At 36.8% G+C, this 24,311-nt stretch overlaps 1 protein-coding gene and 1 pseudogene across 3 annotated transcripts; both read right to left on the bottom strand.

The window, feature by feature from the left end:
* Positions 1-6,190: 6,190 nt before the first annotated feature.
* Positions 6,191-21,635, bottom strand: LOC149223558 (peroxygenase-like; annotated as a pseudogene).
* LOC149223559 (uncharacterized) lies at positions 19,451-20,495 on the bottom strand. 3 transcript variants are annotated; one of them, XM_089383342.1, is made up of 4 exons: positions 20,193-20,495; positions 19,941-20,109; positions 19,778-19,847; positions 19,451-19,682 (listed from the first exon to the last, which is right to left on the bottom strand). In XM_089383342.1, the coding sequence occupies exons 1-4, from the start codon at positions 20,228-20,230 to the stop codon at positions 19,597-19,599; spliced, it is 363 nt and encodes a 120-aa protein (XP_089239468.1). In that variant the 5' UTR covers positions 20,231-20,495; the 3' UTR covers positions 19,451-19,596. The 3 variants fall into 3 exon arrangements, with proteins under 3 accessions (XP_089239468.1, XP_089239470.1, XP_089239469.1); XM_089383344.1 differs by having other exon boundaries at positions 19,941-20,073; positions 20,193-20,492; XM_089383343.1 differs by having other exon boundaries at positions 19,796-19,847; positions 20,193-20,481.
* Positions 21,636-24,311: the final 2,676 nt, after the last annotated feature.

Here is a 24,311-nt window from a genome sequence, read left to right as displayed (position 1 = left end):
GTCACTCGCTGTCTTTACCACCAAATCACTAGCTGTCTTTAACACCAAGCTTATGGAAGGCTACGCTGCAGATTATTGTTCTGAGTCTTTCAGTAGAAGGAGCATCCACGCAGAGGACGATGAAGAGGCCCTCAAATGGGTTGCTCTTGAGAAGCTCCCAACTTATGATCAGCTAAGGAAGTCTATTCTAAGAGAAGTTGCAGAGACCAGGAGTCTCAAATATCATGATTTGGATGTCACCACGCTTTCCAGTGACACTTGCAAGAGGTTCATTGAGAGAGTGTTGCAGGTGGCCGAAGTGGACAATGAGTGCTTTTGGACGAAGCTCATACAGAGGATTGACAGGTAAAGCAGAATATCTAACGTCGAGTTTGAGCTTTCTGCAATGATGAAATTATACTAATGTCATGGAACTACAATGATGAAGGCAATTTTTCAGTTGCACAGAGTTGGGATTGCGATGCTAATGATAGAAGTTCTGTTTGAGCACTTGAACATTGACACAGATGCCCACGTCGAAGGCAGAGCCCTTCCTACTCTTTTGAATTTTACTATCAAAATAATAGAGGTGAGGCACCAGACGATATATTTGCGAAGTCATTGTTCTTGTCCTTGCTTTTGATGTAATTTTAGTTTGGAGTGCTGGTAAAGGTAATCCTGCTCGTCAAATCCACCTCGGGAATAGTACCTACTCCATTGCAATTTTTTTCCAAATTGCACTACCACTAAGCTACATGCCTCTTGCGCACCTCTCCTTAACAGTCAAACCCTACTGTTTTCTCTGCGACCCAGTGGAGTGGCACGTTAGAAAATTTTTCAGACCCTAGATTAGGTTGGATGAGCTCTCTGCATCCTTATGTTCTATGAAGAGTGGGAAATCCCCTAGGGAAAAGAGAGAGGTCTGTCAAAGGCGTGTTTTAGCATGTGCAGGTATCTCACGTATCATTCTATTACTACTATTTGGTAGGGGCTCTTGATCCAATCCGCTCCCGACTCTCTATATCTCCCGGATCAATTCTTTATATAGTGGATCTTGCCTTGGATTGGCGATCCAACCAGCTTCCCGTGTGGCTTATCGTAGAAGAAAGTTATGCTCAGATCTGTTCTGGAAACAGACAGTAAGTTGAACCCAACAGCTAACGTATGACAGTTATGCTATTTAGATTCTCAAAATAGTTCGTATGTCAAGTAGTAGATTGGTGTAAGGCTTGCCTTCAGAGTGTCGGGGGAAATGCGAAGTGGACAGGCTAGAAACCGTTGTTATTGCCCAGCTGCCTTCCTTGGGTCGGCGTTTCAAGCTTCCTCACTTTGAAGTGCCCACCAGAAGAACAATGAAGGAGATAGCTCCACCTCTACTTGTCATATTTTTGTTGTCCATTTTCTTTTTACTTGTCAGTGAGCATCCACTACTTTGACTGAGGTTCCGGATAATAGTAATAAGTGTTAGCCGAAGCTGAGAGTGGAGGGCGGGACTCAAGTTGTATGGTCGCCCAACATCCCATCCTTTTTCTTATCAGTAAGGCCCTTTAGCTTTGATCAATCCCTCACCCATAAATTCCAAACTTCTTCGGAAACTCGAACTAGGGCTAAGGTATAAGTGCAGATTAAACAGGAAAATGGACCTAGCGCCCCGAGGGTTAAATTCTTGGTTGTAGTCTGTTCACATAGCGAGAAAGGTTAAGCCCCTAGAGCTAAGGTAAAAACATGGGAGTCTGGCGTCTAGTCCAAAGGAGATTTGGAACTCGGAGGACAGGTATATAGGAGGCATCGATCAATAAGTTCTTCCATGTAGGAGCAACCTACATCATATGCTTCTTGTAATTGTACATAAACAAACCTTCAGAAATCCATGCATGCACTAAACCTTGGGACTGTATCTGAGTATTCTTAGCAAAAACAGAGCAGTAAAGAAAACAAGGCTTTAGATGATGTGGCAAAACCTGGTAACTTAACTTCAATAATGGCATAATGCAGTCTCTCATCACATATTATTCACTTAGACGGCCAAGGGTCCATTCCCAATGATTAGGAAGCCCCTCTACTGATGTTTCCAAATAAGCCCCTATTGTTTTGATGGCAAGCGGTAGTCCACCGAAACTATTAACAAATTCGTGGTCTATCTTGTCCAGCGCCTCTAGACAATGGTGTGCACCATTTGGGAAAGCATTGAGGCAGAATAATTGCTAACTATATTCTTCTAAAAAACTCTTTTTGCGGAGAATTTGAGGTCCAGCCCCAAAATCCTTTGCAACCTTTTCATCCCTGGTCGTCAGCACAACCTTATCTTGCTTTCTAAATGCAACCCAATCTTCTCTTTAGCAAATATGTCCCACAGGTCATCAACAACAAATAGACAACTTCCTTTATCTAAAAACCTGTCAATCTTCTCTCTCAACATTCTATCATCTAGCTCATCGGCCCCTTTTTTATATTTCTGAGAAACTGCTAACCAAAGTTGTTTACCAACTTGAAAAAAAACGATACATGGCCTACTTCCTGGAAAACTTGGTACTTGAATTTTTTTTCTTATTTTGCTAGAGTTTCTTCTATGATTTCCACTTCTTCCAGCTGGTGGAACAACTTATTCTACATGTGTCGAGCATGCAAATGACAGCGAAAAATATGGGAGACACGGGAAAAAGAGCATGTCTGCCTGCACAAGTGGTCGCAGGGATGGTGTGTTTTTCCACGTCGCTTTTTGGACAAGTGGTCGCAGGGATGGTGTGCCTTTCCATGTGTCCTTTTTGTTTTTTTACGGTGTCTTCTTATTTTCTAAGTGACTTCATAAGTTTCTAATTTCTTAACATCTTTTTTTTTGTACAGTGTCTTCTTATGTTATAAGTGAACTCATAAGTTTCTAATTTCTTAACATTTGTTTATTAACATTTTTCAAGATTTGGAGAAATAATATTTTGCATTTTTCAAGATTTGCACGAATAATATTTTGCATCGTCACTACAATCTAATCTTTATAAACTAAGTTAAAAATAATTCTAAGATCAATCACGACCTACTAATTGAATGCATATATCTCTTTCTGCAATATGTCCATCTGTGTGCTTCATAAATTGAATTAAAAAATATATCTTTGTTGACCAACAATCCTCACTGAATTCATATCTCTATCATTCCAAAAGTTTTGTAGGGTCTCCTAACTTAAATAATTATTTATCTCACGCTTTTGATAAGGTCTCACAGCTCCAATGATTATTACAATTGAGAAATATTCATTGATAATAATTGAATTTCTCATTGTTTTCCTCCAGGGTGGAGAGGTTCCTTTTGCAGAGATGTTTGGCATATTTTCTCTAGTTTTTGGAGCAACGGTAAGACTGAGTACATTGGAAGAAAAAATAGAATTTTTCCGATCAGATATAATACACAGTTAGGTCAAGTGATCTTATTCAAAGAAATGATAAAATTCTATTGCAGATTGGAATGGAGGCATGTGCTCGTTGGGCACATCGAGCTCTTTCGCATTCCTCTTTATCGAGTATGCATGAGGTACATGTTTTCTTATGTTAACCATACATTATTATGTTTGAACTTCTAATATCAAACTATGTTTTATGGGAAAAATTAATTCTTGTGTTCAACTCCCTAAATATTTATCCCTGAACATCTCCAATTGATTGATTAAAAGTTATTATTTGAACTGCCCTGTAAACATGGATTTGTGGCAGTTGGATCACAGACTAAGAGAAGGTCCCTTTGAGATGAATGACATGTTTGCTATTATTAATGTTCTCCCTGCCATTTCCCGTTTATCTTATGGATTTTTCAACAAAGGCTTTGTACCGGCACTGTGCTTTGGTGCTGTAAGTTCTGATATCAATTTCCCCAACCTAACCTATATTAAAATTCTTCTTGTTTTTTTTTTTAAATCAGTGTCAATTTTGTCAGGAAAATGTCAGGATTATTTTCTTTGCAAGGCTTGGGGATCACTATCTTTGGCATGGCATATATGTTCGTACATGATGGTCTAGTTCACCGTCATTTTCCGGTGGGACCTATTGCAAATGTCCCATACCTCAAGTTGCAGTAATTGCCATGAGAAATAAGGGACAGATGATGTGTACCCTCAGCAGCCCTGTAAGTTTTCTGATAAGGGTTTCTTCTGCAAGTTTGACCAGGATAGCCATAAATATGATATAGCAAAGGGCCCATCTGAGCCCATTAAAGACAATGGCATTTTGGACCAAAGGGAAGGATTATGTTTCTTTGTAAAATATGATGATGGTATCACAGCTTCAGTCTATGAACCTATCTTTACCAAGGAGCAATCTGGTAATGATTCTGCAGCATGGCTGAAAGGGAATGTTTATCTATTTCTTTTCTGGGTAGCTGTTTTCATTCTAGGCTTTGAACCTATCTGCTTTGTTGCTATGATGGCGTTACAATAGTAAGGAGGTCCTTAAGGGAGGGGTGGTTCCATCTACGTTTTTCAAGGCATAATGACATGTACATGTCTCAATTTCATAATCTTATTGCAACGTGGGTTGCATGCAATCAAGGCATGAGCACCGACGAGTCTGATGTTGGTACACATGTTTTCTTCTTTTGGTTTTCTTGTATCATTCATCCTTAATGCTTTCCATTGATTGACTTCCAGATTGGGATAACCTTATTTATAAAAAATCTAATTTGCCAGAATGATATACTTTCGCAAATTGGTGATTGCACTCGAGCCAGCTTAGATGCTTCCTTTGTTGCTAGTGACTGTCTAGGTTGACCGAGAGGAATTGGCCATGCTTCAATCAATCACTTTCTGGGCAAGCATAACCCACCTCCTGGCTATGAGCGTCTGGCTTATGCCTCTTGCCTCTCCAAGAAGACTAACTCTTTGAAACGATGGAGAATTGTTTGTGTATCTTCGCTTGGTGCTTGTTGAGAGCAGTGGGGTGAGGGAATGAAAAGGCTGGATAGGAAGGCATAGAAGGTATTTACAAGAAGGGCTGGGAGCACTAGCCTGAGGTGGAGTAGAGGTGGGAGTTGTAGAAGGGAGTAAGTGTGGAAAACTGGGTGAGAGTCGACACCAATATTATGCTCATATTTTGATCAGGGAGTTGTGTTTTTCTTTATTAATGCGTTGAAAGAACAGTAGATTTTCCCAATAACAGATGGGCTTTATGTCACATTCCTGATCTACAGGACACTTTTGTCCTGTTATTGGGAACGCAATCAAAACAATGAAGCAGGACACTTTTGTCCTGTTATTGTGAAGGCAGTCAAAACAATGAAGATAGGAGAAAGTGTGATTCTCACCGTAAAAGCTACGTGTAAGCTGAAAGCTACAAACTCAGTTTGTTCTATATTGCTTTGGGTTTGATATCTTGCTGCCATACCTGTAACACCCATTTCTGATCCTGCACTGCACTGCACATACTTCTTAATGTGACTTTCATGGCTGCGTTCATTCTAGATTAGTGAAGAACAGCATGAACACAACCATCAAAGTCACATTAAGCAGTATGTTTTGCAGAAACTATGTCACAAAAACTAATGTTGCTGCTTCTACTTCTGCTTCTGCTATTGCTGCTTCTTCTGCAACAGAACTCAACACCAACTTGAAGGGCAAGCTAACTGGCCTTAACTTGAAGAAGGATGTGTCTCAGTTGATAGCAAGAACCCCCATGGTACATCTGAGCAAAGTAACCGAGGGCTGTGTGGCTAACGTAGTGGCCAAATTGGAAATGATGCAACCTTGTTACAGTGTCAAGGACAGGGTTGGATATGCCATGATTCTGGACGCTGAGGAGAAAGGACTCATTTCACCAGAGAAGAGTGTATTGGTTGAGCCAACATCTGGAAATATGGGAATTGCGTTGTCTTATATTGCTGCGAGCAGGGGATACAAACTTGTGCTCACAGTGCCCTCATACACAAGCTTGGAAAGACGAGTGACCATGCGTGCCTTCAGCTCTGATACCATGACAGAAAACATTGAGAAACACTGAAAACTCTTTCATAGAGTCTTCAGTGTTTCTCAATGTTTTCTGTCATCAAACACTTTCATGGCTTTTTTGAACATAGCGTTTTGGCAGGAACTTGTTGCTTAGCAGCCTCTCTTATTTCCTTATGCATAAATGAAATTACTTTTAAATATTTGATGACGATATCCTACTAGCCAGACCGGGAAACAAGCCCTTATTTCTTGGTCTAGAGATGGCCTTATTTTATTAGCAGACATTTAGCATCTTTTGCGAGATGAATTCTGTTTTCCCACTATTTCCCACAAGCTCCCATCAAACATTCTTCTCATCATTTCTTTCTCAAGAAAGCCTTCCTTGTTCTTGCCGATAAGGTACAGGAACGTCCATTCCAGTTCAGTCGCGCCCCTGGGCGGTACATAAATGTTACATGCCATAATCAGTTTAGTTTATTTTTTGGTTTGTGGATATTGATTGTAGATGTAGAAAATATTTTAAAATTTGATGAATGAGAGATTTGTTATTATTATATTTTTTATATATTCTTGAAATCTGCAATCAAGATTCAATACTCGAAAAATGTATAGTTGCTATTACCATCCAAGAAAATCATTTGAATTCCTATTAGCCTTCAGCATGCACTGTATCTCCATGAAAGTGAGTTTGTCGAGGTGTTTTATAACGTATTTGCTGAAGATGGCATCAACCTTGTCAGGAGCGAACCTCCCTTCAGTATTGTAGGTCTCTGAGTCACTTCCATGCTTTGCCTTGTGGATGTTGTCAATGTATATAGGGAGTTTAAGAGATGGTACCCATCCCTACTCACCAACATGACATAAAAAGGAGATGAGAAAGTATCATAATTCAAATATGTTGGAGCATTCTAGGTAAACTTTACAATGAACAATGTACTTACAGGAAGAGTATAGTAGCTGAAGGCTACGTGGATAACCACTGCTGCCACAAAGCTCAGTATGACATTAACCCCTATGGCACGAAAACCTTGCATGTTCAAGCACGTCAACGTTAGGGTTAATTTGGTGCCCGTATTAGAATTGGATAGAATGAAAGTAGGAAACTATTTTAATATTTACAATAGACTAAAATAGGTTGGTGATTGGATGCTGAACTTATTTTTATTATAGGGTTTAGCAATATTCTAGAATATAATAGATAATAGTGAGATCAAATAATTGACTTGGTTATTTTAACTGAAGGGGAATTCTAATAAATCGAGGAAAGCTAAAATAATATAAGTGTTAAGACACATTCAAATAATTGACCTGGTTATTTTAACTGAAGGGGAATTCCAATAAATCAAGGAAAGCTAAAATAATATAAGTGTTAAGACAGAGTAGGTTGAGATTTTTATTTGTTTTTTAAAATAATTAGTTAAATATGGCAAAAATATAATATAGATTGTAAATTTTCTCAATATTTTGGAATTTGATAAATTTTTCAAATATTTGGAAATCTACCATCAAATTAAACCATGAGTTATAAACGTTTTTTCATGTCATTAAAGCAGCGTTTGTGGTCGTGCTTAACAAATATGGACTGCAGTATCACTCACCTGAGCAAATGCATAAGGGAAAAAAAAAATTGTTCCCAAGTCCACAAATATAAACGATATAAAACAGTTATAGTCAAATAAAAAAATAAGTAGTTAAGGAAAGTCCTAACAAATAAATTACTACTTAAAGAAAGTCCATAACCAGTATATTAAAGTGAGACAATGTTTTGAACTACCTAGTAGACTAAAATTTCCAATATCCTGAACATAAGTCAGAATTTATATATCATAGTAGAGATATAGGGATATAGGTTCTTCGTGATATACCTAAGTTTAATAAACAATTTTTTCGTTAAATGCTATTTTATTATAATAATAAGAAACAAGTTGTTGAATATATAAATGTCGGGTCTTTTCAAATTCTGGTTATCTTAATTTTGGAATATTTTTAGTTGGCAAGTTTAATCAAATTTGTTAATTATTATTTAGAAAAAATATTAATGTTTTATTTAATTTGTTGACCAACATTTTTTGATTTTTTAAATGAAATGTTCATTAATTACACTATCGAACTAAATCTTAATTAATAAATAATTTAATTTATTACTAAATAGTTTTAAAAATTATTTGCGAAATATTAATTAGTTAATCTGTATAGAGATTATTTTTTATTAAATCATAATATTATTGTTGAACTAAATTGAATTTAAAAAATAAAAATAAAAGAGAGGAAGCTAAAAATTAAAATTGAATATATATATATATATAGCTAGATAGATATGAAAATTGAATATATAAATGTTGGGTACATGCATATTTTTAAGGAGAAAATTTAATAAAATTTATTAATTAATATAAAAAATGATATTTATGTTTAATGTAATTGGTCCTTATTGAAATTTAAGAACTTTTATGTTATTATTTTTTAAAGAGAAAATTTAATAAAATTTATTAATTAATATAAAAAATGATATTTATGTTTAATGTAATTTGTCGATAACGTTTTTTAAAGTGTTTTTTAAACAAAATGTTGATTAATTAATTTATATGGTTTTAAAAATATTTATTAAATATAAATTAATTGATTAATAACTAATTTAATTGATTAATAAAGTGAACAAAATATTTATAAAATTTTAATTGATTAATTTATCTAAAGTTTAATCTTTTTATATTATAATATCAAATTTTATGTAAAAGTATATTACTCTAAAAAAAATTTAAGGAATATATAAACTGTTTTAAATTTCAATTTAGATAAATATTTTCGGGTAATCACATCATTAAAAATTAAGTCGAGATTTAAAACTGACTAATATGATTCATATTCAAATTACATGAAACTTAAAACTTCAAAAAAAAAAATTATCAAAAATTGCTATTTTTGAAGTTATGACATAGATTTAATAAAACAAAGATTAATGAAAATGAAATATAAGGTCATTAACCAACCGTTGTAAGTATCAGAGGGATAAATGACTCTGGCCTTGTCCTTATCGAAGAATGCACAATGTTGTTGGAGAACACTCATCCGCTATTATCGTAATCCGTAGATCCATTTATATGCTCTGTATCCACTACTTCCAGAGCTCTTGCTAAATCTACAAAGTCAACCCACACCACAGCTAATACTTGTTAATCATATTCAAACAATAGGAAGGATATATATATTAAGATGGCATAAAATAAAACATTCAAACAATAGGCGGACCGAACGCTTGCGACGTGTCGAACCACCTGAACAGAGCATCCAGGCGTCCCCCAGCTTCCCAATCCTGGTCTGCGACATGATATCTCGGCAATGCTCGAACCATTGGCAGTCTATGTGGGGCCATCAACTTTTGACGCGTCCTTCGGACATGCAGAATGAGGGAGGCGGGAGTCATTTTCAGGGACTAGTTAAATGCTGGTTTTCTACGCTGGTCTCGCTTTTCCTTTGTTTGTCTGCTTAAAGCCCAGCTACGCCACCTTCTGTAACTTGACTTCTGAGCTCTGTATTGACACAGCTCACGCTTTTCCTTTGTTTCTGCTTCGAGCCCAGTTCCGCCACCTTCTGTAACTAGCCTTCAGTGTTTGAGCTCTGCTTCGCCACCCTTTCTGTAAATGACTCAAAACTTCTGTAATATCCCTGTTAACTTTTTTATAGCCTTTGCGCCGCTGGCTGGATGGCTGTTGTATGGTTCATTTGGTGCGCTCGTTTGGGGTGTTTCGGCTCTGGCTCCAGGTTAGTGAAAGTTTATCCATAGCAAAGCTCTGTGTTCTTTAATTATATTTTTATACATCTCTGCCTGTAATGGTTTAAGAATTCAAGGATGTATGATTCTCTGTTCTAGCCTTATGTAGTTCTATTGCTGTTAAGCTTTGGATTATGGCTCGAGTGTTAGTGGTGCAGTATTAGTGGTTATAGTCCATATTTCTCGGGGCTTAGATGTAGAAAGCTCAGGATGATTAAATCAATTTTTCTCAGACTCAGGAATTTAATTGTCATATACAAACCTTGCACTGATGTAAGGTTTAAGATAGGCTATTGGTGGTGTATCGTTAAGGTCTACTGCTGCTGTCTGCTCTGTGATGAGCCTTCATCATAGCTCTTAGGGTCTTTCCACAGAGGTCCTGGAATCGAATTCCGGCATCTCTGGTCGTGCTGCTACCTGGATTTTCCTTTTCCGATAGCCGATCAGAATAACGTCATTCCTTGGCTGTTCAAATTGGTCAAGGCATTATGGTAGAAGTTAAGTCAGCATAAAATCCCTGTACGTATCCTTACAACTAAATCCTGGAATATATCCGTTTAGGGATTATGGGTGGCATGGACGTTGCCTTCTGAACACCGCAGCAGAAGGTTCTGTCACGATTTGTACTTGATATCTCTCTTCCTGTGTCCTCTTTCTATCCTCATCTGCTTTGGACATTTATTTCCCTTTGGGTGAGTCAGATTGGGTGGTAGGTTCCAACAGATATTCGGTCCTTTTCTGAGAATTGGATCTTTCTGGATTGTCCTCACTTTTCGAGGATTCCTTTTTGGCGGTGCATGGAGGGGGTCTATGACTCCATCGCCTCGGAAGACCTTGTCAATGCTGCCGTGGACGCTGAACATGCCTGGTCTGCTGCCACTCTGGCAACTTTAGATGACTTGGTGATCAAACCATCTACGTCAAGGGATGGCACCAGCTTTAAGGGTATGAATCGCAATTATAATAAGCAGCAAAAACCTGCCAAAACCTCCCCTCCTCCCCAGGCGATAAGAATCGAGATTGCTCAGCTTGACGAAAGAATAGACAGCCTGCAGAACAAGGCACTCATAGGGAAATGGCATTTCCCAGAAATGTCTGACATCGACATGAGGAAATGGCTGGCCAGCTTCTGGAAACCAATCATTGGCTATGTTCCGGTAATTTCAAGCCTAATGAGGGAGTGGTATTGTTTCCATTTCTTAAATGCTGCAGACGCTGAAGCCATCCAGAGTCGGCCATGGGTTTTCAAAAGGAGTTTTCTTGCGCTGTATAGATGGTACATCGGCTTTAATCCTTTGAAAAACACTCCAGTGAATAATCTTATTTGGGTAAAATGCCCGAACCTTCCCCTGGAACTCTGGTCCAATGAAACCTTGGAGGTGATTGGTAATGCTATAGGTCGTTTTGTCTACGTCGATCCTTGGTGCCTGGGCGAAAAGGACAAACGAATTGCTTGGATTCTTATTCAAAAGCCGTTTAGAGGAGGCTATCCAGACCATACTGAGATTAGCTAGAAGAATCAAATCATTAATCAAAGGCTGGATTTTTGGGGTATACCTTTCAGGTGTGCTGCTTGTAGGAAAATGTGTCATTTAGTTAAAAACTTCCCCAATGCCAAATTATATGCACTTAGACGGTTCAGGAAAAAGTCATTTGTCAATGGTAGTCCATCCTCTCCCATCTCCCTGTCTTTTCCGCTCCACAGTCCAAGAAGTCCCGAGCCACAACGTGATCAATCGGTTGGCCCTTCTGTGTGCCCTCAATCCACCCCTGGTCATCCGTCATCTGCCAATAGCCCTATTAAAACAGGGCTCCATAATTCACCCTTTATAGAGCCAAGAGAGGAATGCGTCGTTCCATCGCCGACTCCCATGCTACTGAAGGATTTCATCCCAGACTCTCATCTTGGGCTTCCGAAAGGGGTAGATTTTTCTGTGGGTTCTATTCCCATTCCTATTTCATCCTCGTCACCGCATCCTGAACGTGCTGGTCCGCACGTAAACAAAGGGACAAATCGATGTTTTTGACCTACTCCTTTAAATTCCCCGACATCGTCTCCTGATAATCTTCTTGACAATGATCTGGATCATTTGCTTAATAGGGAATCTCTCAAACTGGAGCCTCTCATGATTCATAAGCCTGGTCCAAGTGTAATGCCTGTTATAAGCCCAGATTTGGCAAGAAACATCACAGTTCGGAAGAAAAGTAGAGGTGGTAGTAGACACTTTAGAGCGAGAACTATAGTTTCGAATGAAGGTATTAGAAATTTGTCTTTGGTTGAGGTGCCTATTCTTGATGTCTCCGAATCACATCCCCTTAGAGCGAGTATGGCTACCGAATCATCCAAATGATTCCCATTATTTCCTTGAATATTCGGGGTCTTGGCGTTGATCCTAAATACATAACGCTAAAAAATTTCTTTTTCCATTCTAGGGCTGCAATTATCCTCATACAGGAAACAATGCACAAGAAGGAGGATACTTTTACTTATTTCAGGAAAATGCTTCTCACTTGGTTCATGATTGCTACAGAGGCTAATGGTTTATCTGGGGGTATGGCTACTCTGTGGGATCCTTCTTGGGTAAAAGCAAAGGCGTATAAATGCTGCACAGAGATTATAATCATGGCTTCCATCAGAGGATGCGATTTTCCCATTAATATTCTCAATCTATATGCGCCATATAAATCCCGCATTTCATTTTGGAATAGGTTCTTTGCTTCAGACCTGTTTGATATTGACAATCTCTTTATAGCTGGCGATCTAAATGCAGCTTTGAAATCGAATGAGGTATGGGGACAGGGGAAGTTTAATAATGCTATTGCTGATCTCATTAATTCTGAGATGCTCAATAGGAATATGGTGGATATTGATCTTGCTATCATGAAACCGTCCTCGTCAAATGGCAGAGTGGGCAAGGCCTATATAGCAAAAAGACTTGATTGGTTTCTTCTTCATATTAGCCTCATCGATAAAATGGGTATGCCAAGGCTATTTGTGGAAAATGTTATGGTTTCGGATCACAGTCCTATCCTTCTAACCTAGCCTCCAAATCTTTTCAGAAAGGGATATTCATTTAAATTTGAAAAAGGTCTCCTTCAATATTCAGCGTTCAATGAATATATTCAAAATGCATGGAAAACGATAAAGGACAGGGATAAAAAATTTATCTTCTCTACTTTCAGAGAAAAATTGGCTGAGATAAGGGGATTGGTGAAAAATTGGCAGATACAAAAACTACAGAAGGATAAAATGGACCTACAGAGGATTCAACAAGAGCTGGATGTGGTGTTGGCATCAACGGATTATACCACATGCTCTATTGAGATGAAGTTTCGTATTAGGATTCTAGAGAAGAAGAAACTCAGTCTGTTGCAACAGGAGGAAGCTAGATGGAGGCTCAAAAGCAGAGCTTTATGGATACAGGAAGGAGATAAAAACACCAAGTTTTTCCATAAATATGCAAATGCAAGGAGAGCTAGGAATTTCACATGGAAAATAAAGGACGACAAGGGTGGGTTTGCTGTCTTCCAGGAGGACATTTCAAAGCAGGCTATCTGTTTCTTCAAGAAACAATATTGTAGAAGTAAATACATTGCTTTTAGCGACATTAGATGGAGCATTGACTTGATGCCAGAAATGTTTGACCAAGAAAAGAATGAAGCTCTGTTTAGACCAGTTTCTCAAAATGAACTTCTTGGAGTTATGAAATCCTTTAAGAGGGACAAATCCCCTGGTCCTAACGGATGGACAATAGATTTTCTGATCCATTTCTTCGACCTCTTCAAAATGGATCTGCTCAGCATGGTGGAAGCATCCAGACTATCTGGAAATATCCACAGCCATACCACTTCCACTCTCATTGCTCTTATTCCTAAGAAGGGAGAGCCTGAATTTTTTCTGGACTTCAGGCCGATTTCCCTATGCAACATAACTTTCAAGATTATTACAAATATTATAGCAGAAATAATTAAAGGGACTTTGGCATCCTGTCTCTCTCCTAATCAACATGCTTTTTTAAAAGGTCGTAATATTCTAGATGCGTCACCAGTACACAAGAATGCTTACATTCTATGTCTGTGCATAAAACTAATGCTGCTATCATGAAAATCGACCTTCAGAAAGCATATGATGTTCTGGACTGGGGATATATGCAATGTCTTCTGGCAAAAATTGGTCTGAATCATGGCCCTATTCGATGGATTATGGCTTGTATCGAAAATGTTAACTATGCTGTTTTAGTAAATGGCATTCCCTCTCCATTCTTTCGGGCGGAAAGGGGCCTTCGATAGGGCTGTCCACTGTCACCTCTCCTATTCATACTGGCCATAAATGCATTGAGCTTGCACATCAACCGCGCAGTGGAGGAAAAAGCTTATGCTCCGGTCAAGATCTGCAAACAAATATACATCTCTCATAATCTGTTTGTAGACGATGTATTTTTATTTGCTATGTTATCTAAAGCATCATGGATGTGTATAAAGTCTATTCTTGACCGCTTTCAGAGGGCCTCTGGGCTTGCTATCAACAAGGCCAAATCGATCTTGTATCATAATCAAACAGACGAGATCACGACATCATGGATCTCCTAGATCTTTGGAATCGACTCTAGACCTTTGTCTGAAGGTATCAAGTATCTGGGTTTTCACCTAAAAGCAAAGGCTTATTAAAAGATGATTGGAGATGGCTTGTTGAAAGGTTTTTTAGTAATATCTCGCTATGGTAATATAGATCTTTATCTTTGGGTGGCAGAGTCGTACTTACTCAAACAATCTTGATGCAGATGTCGGTCTACTGGGCACACCTTTATCTGCTCCCGGCCAGTATTATCCAGGCTATGAACAGGATTTCTGCCAATTTTATTTGGGGGGAAAAAGCTGAAAGAGGTAAAATCCATCTATCAAAGTTGAATCACTTAACTATTGCAAAAAAATTTGGGGGCTGGGGTCTGATGGATGTAAGGATATTTGGAAAATCTCTCGTTTGCAAATCCTTATGGATAGGCATCTTTGATTCAAATCCCTCGAGTGCTATTATTCCCCAAAAGTATCAAAAAGGAAGAAGCTTGGAGTTCTGGTTCAGGTTTGGCTCCATTGGAATCAAACAGGGGTCTGCTATCTGGCTAAGTTTCAGGAGAATTGAGAAATACTTCCTTAACAATCTTAAATGGAGGATTTTCTCTGGAAGGAAAATCTTCATCGGCTTCGACTCTTTTGCTGGTTTCAGGGGTAATCTACAGGTTCCAGCTCCTCTTCTTTTTTTCCTTCATAGATCAAGGATTTTTACTTGGAACAGGATTATTGAGGAGTGGAAGGGGCTCTGTCCTTCGCTCAAGACTACAGCTGATATTGGCCTCCCTCAGGCCTTGTCTCTTCTTTGGGATAACTTTAAGATCGCACTTGTTCAAGGAGGCATGAAACGAGCTGAGTCTGATGATCATGTGGTGTGGTCTTTATCTTACTCTCATTCTAGAGCAACTGTAAATGATATCTACTCTGATCTCATCTCCAAAAAAATTATGCCTGATAGACAGATTTTTCCGGTGTTCTGGTCGAAACTTGGCTGCCCCCTCAAAGTGATTATCTTCTCTTGGTTAGTCTTTTAAAATAAGAATCTAACTTGGGAAAACTTGAGGAAGTGGTCTTGGCACGGTCCCAGCAGATGCGTGTTATGCAAAGCGGAGGAGGAAACAAACTATCATTTGTTCTTCAAATGCACGGTCTCCCAACAAATTTGGTATGAATTAGCTTCTCATTTTTCTTTTCCTCACCTCAATTTCATTTATGTTAATGTAGCTTTTTCCTGGTGGGGAAGACAAGAAGCTTCCAAGCACCCAATCCTTCCCATCACAATATGGTGTCTTTGGAAGTGGAGGAATTCAAAAATCTTTGAAGATTCAAACAGTTCCTTCAAATATGTTCTGTTTACTTTCTCAGCACTCTATCTTTCCATCCGAAGATAGGTCGAAGGCTGCAGTATGTCTGGCGCTTAAGTTTTCATTTTTGTGCCCTGGATTGAGCTCTGCCTGCTTTAGGGGGCTTCCATCTGAATGTTATGGGATCCCCTCTTTGTATTTATGGTTTCTCTTTGTCTTTTGCCATATCTGTAGCACATTATGACAATGTTGGTGCTAATGGTATTCATCCTTTAATCTTATGTGGTGCTCCATGTTTTTATTTTGCATGCCTCTCATCTATTTGTCTTCTTATATATGTTTAATATATTGCTTTTCTTTCTAAAAAAAAAAAAAAAACAATAGTTAGTTTGCATAAAAGATTAGAGGATGGTATAAAAGGTAATTAATAATAATGTGATTTAAAATTTTATATTAATATTTTATTGAGCCAGAAAGATTTATTGATTTTAGAGAGGTTTATTGAGCTTAGAGATTTGTTTAAGTGGACTAAATAATATTTAAAAAAATTAAAATTAAAATTAAAAATAAATAATTATACAAAATATTTAAATAATATCTATTAATAAAAAAATATTTGAAAAGTTAGATTTTTTCCTATTCATAATATTATAAAAATTTATTTATTTTTTATTATTTAAATTCAATTCAATTAACTAATTATAAAATACATTTATACATTTATTTAACTAATTTTTAATATAATTTAGTTAATTCTTAATATATTTTAATATAAATGTAAAAAAATCCATATACATACATTCCAAGATTCATCTACAAACAAGATGGGCTGCGACGCAGCTAGTCCCTGCCATAATCCATAGTTGAACGACCAGCTTGGATGCAATGGGATGTAAGCGATTATGGCTGGTAGTGCTTCCTTTGGCGCCAATGCCTCTGCTGCTTCCTTTTGGCCCCTGCTGCTTCCTCTGGTGCGTCCTCCAGGGCAAGGAAAATTTTAAGGATGGAAAATTTTCTTGAAGTTTAAAACATTGGCGAATCTCACTAATCCCTAATATGCAAATTATAAATGTTTATTGATATATTTGTAAAATTAATCAAATTTATAATTATTTTATATATAGTCTCTCTATAATGTTGGCGATTTTTAAGGTAAAATAATTTTATATTCTAAAATTTGGGCGAATCGTCTTTTATAAAATTGGAAATTGGCGAATCTTTTTTGTGGAAAAATCATGGAAAATTAGCCCACTGGGCGAACATTAGCCCCTAAAATTTTCCATGCGAGTCCAGGGGACTCCAGTAAAACTAAGTCAACTGTAGCTCCAGCTGCCTCTGCCTACGCAGCTCTATCTGAGTTCATGTATTCGACCTACCATAACTGATTGCCGCCAACGATAATGATAGCACATAGGCATAGTGAGATGCTTTTAATATTGAATTTATAGGTTGAGAATGAGAACTTGCTGATATCATTAAATCAAGGGCAGCAGCACCCTCCACGCGTGCGTTCCCTATCATAGGCATAGTGAGATGCTTTTAATATTGAATTTATAGGTTGAGAATGAGAACTTGCTAATATCATTAAATCAAGGGCAGCAGCACCCTCCACGTGTGCGTTCCCTATCGCCACGAGGGCCGTTGATAATAAAAATCTCATTTAAAAAGAATACAGTAAAAGCAAGTTAAAAACATATCTGTTGAGCCTGGGCCCTATGTTCGGGACAGATATAAAATTGTGAGAAGTGCAGTGTAATGAAAAAAGTTCATATAAGCAGCAAGACATTCAGAAAATATGGAATATGAAAGTATCCATAAGAGGATATGTAATAATTATGTGTGTATGTGAATTCACAAGCCGGTGTCGGTAATCAGACCCTACAAGCTGCGGTAATAGCATGATATTACTACAGAGAGCTGCATTAATCTAGATGTATATTTATAGTCTGCTTATCAAAAATTTGCCTTTTCGCACAGCTTTTCTTCAAAGAGAAATCTCTATTAAGACGGGAAACTTAAGCTTTATCCCAACCGAGATTTCATAGGGTAATGGAAGACTTTGATAAATATTTAATAGCTAAAATAGGACAATTTGGTCGGCAAATTCCAGTACTGGGTCCCTTCATTTCTTATAATACTCGCTAAAGTACTATACACACCAACGAGTAGTAGGTGAACCAGTGAACTCCAAAAGAACTCATGAGTATGTGGAAAACGGAGGCCTTATCATCATCACGATCTTTAGTAGAAGGTTAGACAGTCCTCAAAGGTGGGGTGTTGCTGCGACCACGCTCCCTTGAAAACTGACTATTAAAATATTTAAGCAAGTCAAATTAGATATCGATAATAACGAATAGGGCGCCGTCCATTCGGTTGATAATAAAATCTAGCTACCTCAACAGTTTGACGGTTTGGAAGGTGGAGTTTCGGCTGCGCTGAGACCCTGTAACAACAAGTCAAATGCATGCGCGCTTTACTGGCCCTTCGATTTCAACCTAACTACCCATATGTACATATTGTATTTCACCTAATATTTTTTTTTATAGCTATAAATATACTTCTATTCGCATTTACTCAGGGTTTCGGTCCAGAAACCTTGTTCAGGTACAGCGAGCGAGCATGCAAGGAGACAATTGCCAGGAAAGCTAACAAAGAAGCAGAAGCGTGGTGTGCCAGGTATGTTTACATGTTACAGAGAATTTAATTATATTCCTTCTGTAATTTCATAATTACTGCAAAGTTTGTAGAAAATAAAAATTGTTTTCCAGTTGCCGACCATTGATTTATGGAAACGGAGACAACGCTTTATCAAGTCATATTATAAGTCATATTCAAGTACACAGGTAATAAAAACCTCACTTAAAAAGATTACTCAAAAAGCAAGTTAAAAACATGTCTGTTGAGCCTCGCCCCGTGTTCAACACAGATATAACACGTGGCTTGCATGCTCGCAACTTTATTGTAACAATCCAAAACATCTGTCTTCGGTCACTATTACAGATCTCCATGAAGATGACATCCGATCCAGATTAAATGCATGAATGCTAATTATCCAGAGTTGAAGTTTCCACAAATACAGGCCCACCCTTGGCAGAAGGTTGCTATTGGCAACTGTTATATCTCCAATTTACTCCTTTCGCATCACTGTAGAAAGTGACGTGTTTGTTTTCTCAGCTTTTCCACAGGCGAGCACCTGCAGAGGCGATAGATCTTCTCTGAAGAATTCTCCAGTACTCACCGAGTCTTCGCTGCACTGCTGTAAGTTAGATACATTTGTACATAGCTTGGTCTAGAGCTAAATTGCTAATTGATACTTGCATTCATATTTCTTTTCTATTCTATAAGTTACAAAGAAAAAACTCGAATAGACAGAGTCGATTAACCATTTAGAATAACATATGTTGAACCACAATCATGTAAAATCAGTGCGAGCCAAACTGTAAGGGAATTATGTAATGATAAAAATTTCCTGTAAAGAAGAATTTACCTTGCCATAATAAAAATGGCTATGTATTTATTATTTGACTGTAACATTGGTTAGTTCGAGACGACACAGAGGTGTGCTCCCAAAAAAGTCCAAATGTGTGATAAATAATCTAATATTAAAACAACACATGGGCATAGAAACAACCCTGTTGGATGCAAGGGTCTCTCTGTCAGCCATGAAAGCCATACATTAATGAAAATACCAATCCTGTAGGGATGGAATTGATAAAAGAAAAACCCAGAAATTACAATCAAAACTGCTCATTGAAACCCCAAATCTTTAACACGAAATTTATATCTTTAAGTTCTGAATAATAAAATCGTATTCATGCTAAGGATGCTCAAAAGTGGTCAAGCCATTGTATAATAATGAAGTAACATATCTATTCACTACTAGGACTGCAATATTAATAGTAACTAAGTTACAAGATGTAAACCCTATGCGGAAAAAACCTTAAATACATTCTGGATTTAATAAATCTAATTAAAGACTACGGGAACAACAGTTCCTCCAACCCTCAGTAAAATCGATCAAACCCTCAATACCTAAGTCTTGAGAACTATTTAGGCTTTTCCAAGGGAGCCTGGAATGGTGAATGAGTCAAATGTTGGAACCAGAAGTTCGTTCCACAACGGAAGTTGCGACCTACATTCAAGTAAACAAACATTATCACTGGAATGAAATAATACCCACATAGGAAAAAGGAAAAATTGTTACCGTGACTACAAGGAAGGCGATACCTTGAGGGAGTGACTTACCCGTTGGCAGCCACCGGGACTGGAGAAACCCCATTTTGTTGGGTGAATAAGCCTGCATGCATAGCCAAATTTAGAGACCTAAATGTGAAACGATTATTGTAAATAGAGTACAGAATGGAGGATAATTCAACGGTAAGTTTTATACCTTGTCTTCTGTGGTACTGGTGCAGGTGCAGATGAAAGCAGCTGAACCAGCGCTCTCTCCATTTCTGCTCACCAAGAACGACATGAGAGCCGCAGTGCAGATGAAAGGAGCTGAACCAGCGCTCTCTCCATTTCTGCTCACCAAGAACGACATGAGAGCCGCAACAGCCCTGTAATGAATTTGGGAAAAATGGTTAAACTTACGAATATTAATTAACAGTCAATACTGAAAGCGTTTTAAGGGAGAGTCCACCTGCTCTGAGGGACTCCATGGAAGCTCTGTGTACACATGCAGCCATGTCGAATGGTAGCGGTGAAATCCAGTCGCGATAGCTTAGAGGTTGCAGGAATAAGCTTTGGATTCAAGCTGTGGACGATGATAGCTTAGAGGTTGCAGGAATAAGCTTTGGATTCAAGCTGTGGACGATGAACCAAATGTAAAGCACGAGTAAGAGGCAAGAAATACAGCATCTGTTCTGCATGCAGAGTGACACGTTCAGCCTCCTCAGATAGCTCAAAGAACAAGCAACTTAGGATATGTACCCATTCGCACTTAACAGTAAAAATTAAGGAATTAATGTCAGCATTAAATCGAAACCGCAAACCGTCAAGGCCAGTTGATTGTGGGTAAGTAGCAGTTTAAGATATGGTCCGGCCTCTTCCGCCTCGGGAAGAGGCCAAATAAGATGGCCAACAGAAGTTGAAGTGCAAACTTTATGATATAACTAAAAATACCACTAAAAAACCCGGCGATTTAATGTTATCTGCCCTCCGAACGGTTACTATAGTCCCTGCCGGATGCCATCTAGTCCCTGCCGGATGCCAGATGGCAGGGACTAATAAGTATATTTTATATATATGGTTAGAAAATTCATCTATCATTTAAGAGTGGACATATTAAAATTGTTGAAAATTCATCATTTAAGAGTGGACATTGTTTTCTGGTTATTAAAACTAATACTTGAACATTTTAATTTTTTTCATTTGAAATAACATTTAAATAAATTTGTAAATATTTATAATTTAATATATATTTTTATATTATAAAAAAAATTAGTATATTGAAAATTTTCTCATACACTAATTTTATAGAAGATAGAAATAAAATTTATTCTTACAAAACTCCAAACAAATTTTGTTTTTAAAATATCAAATAAAACCAAGATAAATAAATAAAATCAATTCACTAATTACATTATACTCTAATTTAATAAGAAAAACCTTATTACCATATTAGCTGGTATATACTAATAAAATAATACTTTAGTCTAATAAGAGAAGCTATATTACCATATTGGCTGGTATATAGCAGTGAAGTAAAATGAATTAATAATTAAAAAATCTAAAAAAGCTTATAACGTTGAAAAATTAATTTCAACGTTAATCAGTGAGCCATTCTGCAATCAACATTCACCTGAATTTACAATCTAATTAAACTAAGCCGAAACAGATAATTCTAACCATATTCCATGGCTATTAGGTGATTATGTTACATACAAGGCACTGGCAATTGTTCCTGCAGCTGGGTGTTCAATCTCCTTTGTGCAGTGACAGGTGCCCGTGCCGCCACAGTTTGCAGGGAGGCTTCTGAAGGTTTCTCTTCCATATTTCACTTCGCTGCCAGGCCTTCTCTCCGATCCTATAAAAAGAAAAAGGCAAAATCTTATAACAGGCCTGCTCAAATACACCTTACACGAACAAGTTTAAACAATTCGGCAAGACATAGTAACTAAATTTGCACAGAGGCTCTTTTTATAAGGGAAACCGAACGGGCGAAGTCAACCACGAACCTCCCATTAAAATAAAGATGAGGTGACTTCAGGTTTTCTACTGCTACTTTCCCTTCTACGTAACCATGTCTGCCACTACTATTCTCTCCCTTTTAAGTAATCGTTGCCTTGTACGTTATATTGTAGTCCTGGTTAGTGTTAATGATGGAAATTTTCAAATAATCTTAGCGTTTAGTTTTCGATATATAATTTTTTTTAGTTTTATTCCAAATATAATTAGAAATGATTGAAATTGAGTTTTCAATAAATATAGCATATCATAAATAAGCTTTATACATAGTTTAATTGGTTGAGTTTTCATGGTTAAGTATTTTTTTAACTAAGAGGGTATGATGTCAAATCTCTTTTTTGACGACCTTGGTGTTAGACCTGACTAGATAACCCATTAATCACTGTTAAAACAAAAAAAAATATTCCTTTCGTCAGTGACACTAAAGAACCAGTGTTGGAAAAAAAAGAAATTGAGTAGATCACTCCATAACACTTAACCACGTCAAAAAAAAATATTCCTTTGGATGGATCACTCAGTGACACTAAACAACCGCTATTGAGAAAAAAACCACCATTATTGAAAAAAAAAAATAGCATAAATATGTTAAATTTTTAAATATATTGTTAAAGCATTCCTGAGCATGATGTAACTTCACCATTTACTGAACTAAAAAATATTAAAATATAAAATATTTAATTTTTTAAAATAAATATATATTTCAATTAAAATAAAATAAAAATAAACATAATTTCTACACGTAACTTATAACAAACTACAATAATTTTTGAATTTAAATATATCATAATCTATACAGAAATTAAATACTGTTTTTTCCTATTAATAATAAAATAATCCCAAAGAAAAGTACATTGACATTTACTTATTTTTACGAGTATATCCATTCAAACATTTTCGTTATTATTATTTATTTTAATTTTATTAAATTTAACATAAGTAATCTAACGATTTTTATTTGCATGGACCATCATCTAATCTTAAACCTGAACAGGCGGGGTCTATCCCAACCGCAAAAATAAAAATAATATTGAATTCATCACACGAATTAATATTATAATCTATTTGCATATTAAAGTCTTTCATAACAGTCCCTACGGATGAGATTTCTGGGCAAATACTTAATCGTGTTTTCTCTGCCCCACATAAAAGTAGCACCATCACCATTTTTAGAGATCGAGACTTAAAATTGGTAATTCATTAGCAAAACAATTGCATTCAAGTAGAAATATTATGGTTGAATCCTCCCTCATATGAGTTATCCATTGCATTCCAGTAGAAATATTATGGTTGAATCCTCCCTCATACGAGTTATCCATGGTCCTTCCATGGTCCTTCAAGTTGCTTGCTATTATTATCCACATATTCAGGGAGCTCAATCAACAAGTGGAAAAGCTATCCAAGCAAGTTCTTCTTCACTCTAATGGGCCCTCTACCTTGGATGATTGTTTTGAAGGGCATCTCCAAGAGGCAATGGTGTTCCATTTATAAATTTTCATTATGCTTAAGTCAAATTATTTTAGTTTTTAGTTTTTTTCACCATATAAGAAGTTAAAAGGTATAAGAACTTAAGGGTTTAAGCTCCAGTTCGAGTTGTATATTCTTGTCACTCGAGTTGTATATTCTTGTCACTAATTTGTGTTTGGAAGAAAGTCTACAATTATTCTTGAATACGTAATGACAAAGTAACTTATATAGAGAATATGAACAATTTGGATATTAGTACGTAAATAATTCCAAAGAAACAAACATAATATATTTATTTTTAATTATATATATATATACAAAAACACTTCAATATTTGATAATATACCTATTACGTAATATTTCTCCTTGGTTGTAATTTTGTTTGGTTAGATTGAACTTGTTTGGTTAGATTGAACTACGTTAGAAAGAATGGTGAAAAATCCATGAAGAATATTGGATCAATTATGTAAATGAATAATTATTAATAAAATAATTATTATTTAATAAATAAATAGAATGTATGGGCTTGAGAATGAGACACCTAGAAATGAGATTTTTTGCCAAAGAAAAAAACAATAAAATATCATTGGTAAATGAGATTGGATAATTCTCTCATGATAAGAATTCTAGATGAAATTATAGATAAGCTTGATGGATGGGAGAGAAAAATCCATTAAGTTGCTTAGCTGGAGAAATATGCTAAGCTTGGAAAAAGCATAAAAAGGCCACGGGAGAGAAAGGCGGGCTTTTATGGAAAATCTTAAGAAAATGGATGAAAGTATCCACAAAAGGGGGATTCCACTAAAGAAAACTTTATCATGAAAGAAATTTATTAAATACATATTGAAGGGATCATTAGGGGTTGTTGAGCCTTTGGCAAGTACTCTCAACACGGGAATTGGAGGTACAAGTCATAGTCGAGTGGTGGGTGTGCTCATTAAGTCCCATATGGTACATTTCATGGTTGGCTGGTGGGTGTGCTCATTAAGTGCATGCAGAGAATTCAAGTTCCCTAGGTGTGGTGGATATTCAAAGGCAATGTAACATTCAAAGACAATGTAACATAAGTTGTAGAGTAGAATTGAGTTTCCCTGCAGTCACATGATCA

The sequence above is a fragment of the Pinus tabuliformis genome, chromosome Q (assembly GCF_031772625.1).
Source record: "Pinus tabuliformis cultivar Carrire ecotype Pingquan chromosome Q, CPIR1, whole genome shotgun sequence".
Taxonomy (NCBI): Eukaryota; Viridiplantae; Streptophyta; class Pinopsida; order Pinales; family Pinaceae; genus Pinus; species Pinus tabuliformis.
This window is presented reverse-complemented; position numbering and strand designations above follow the sequence as displayed.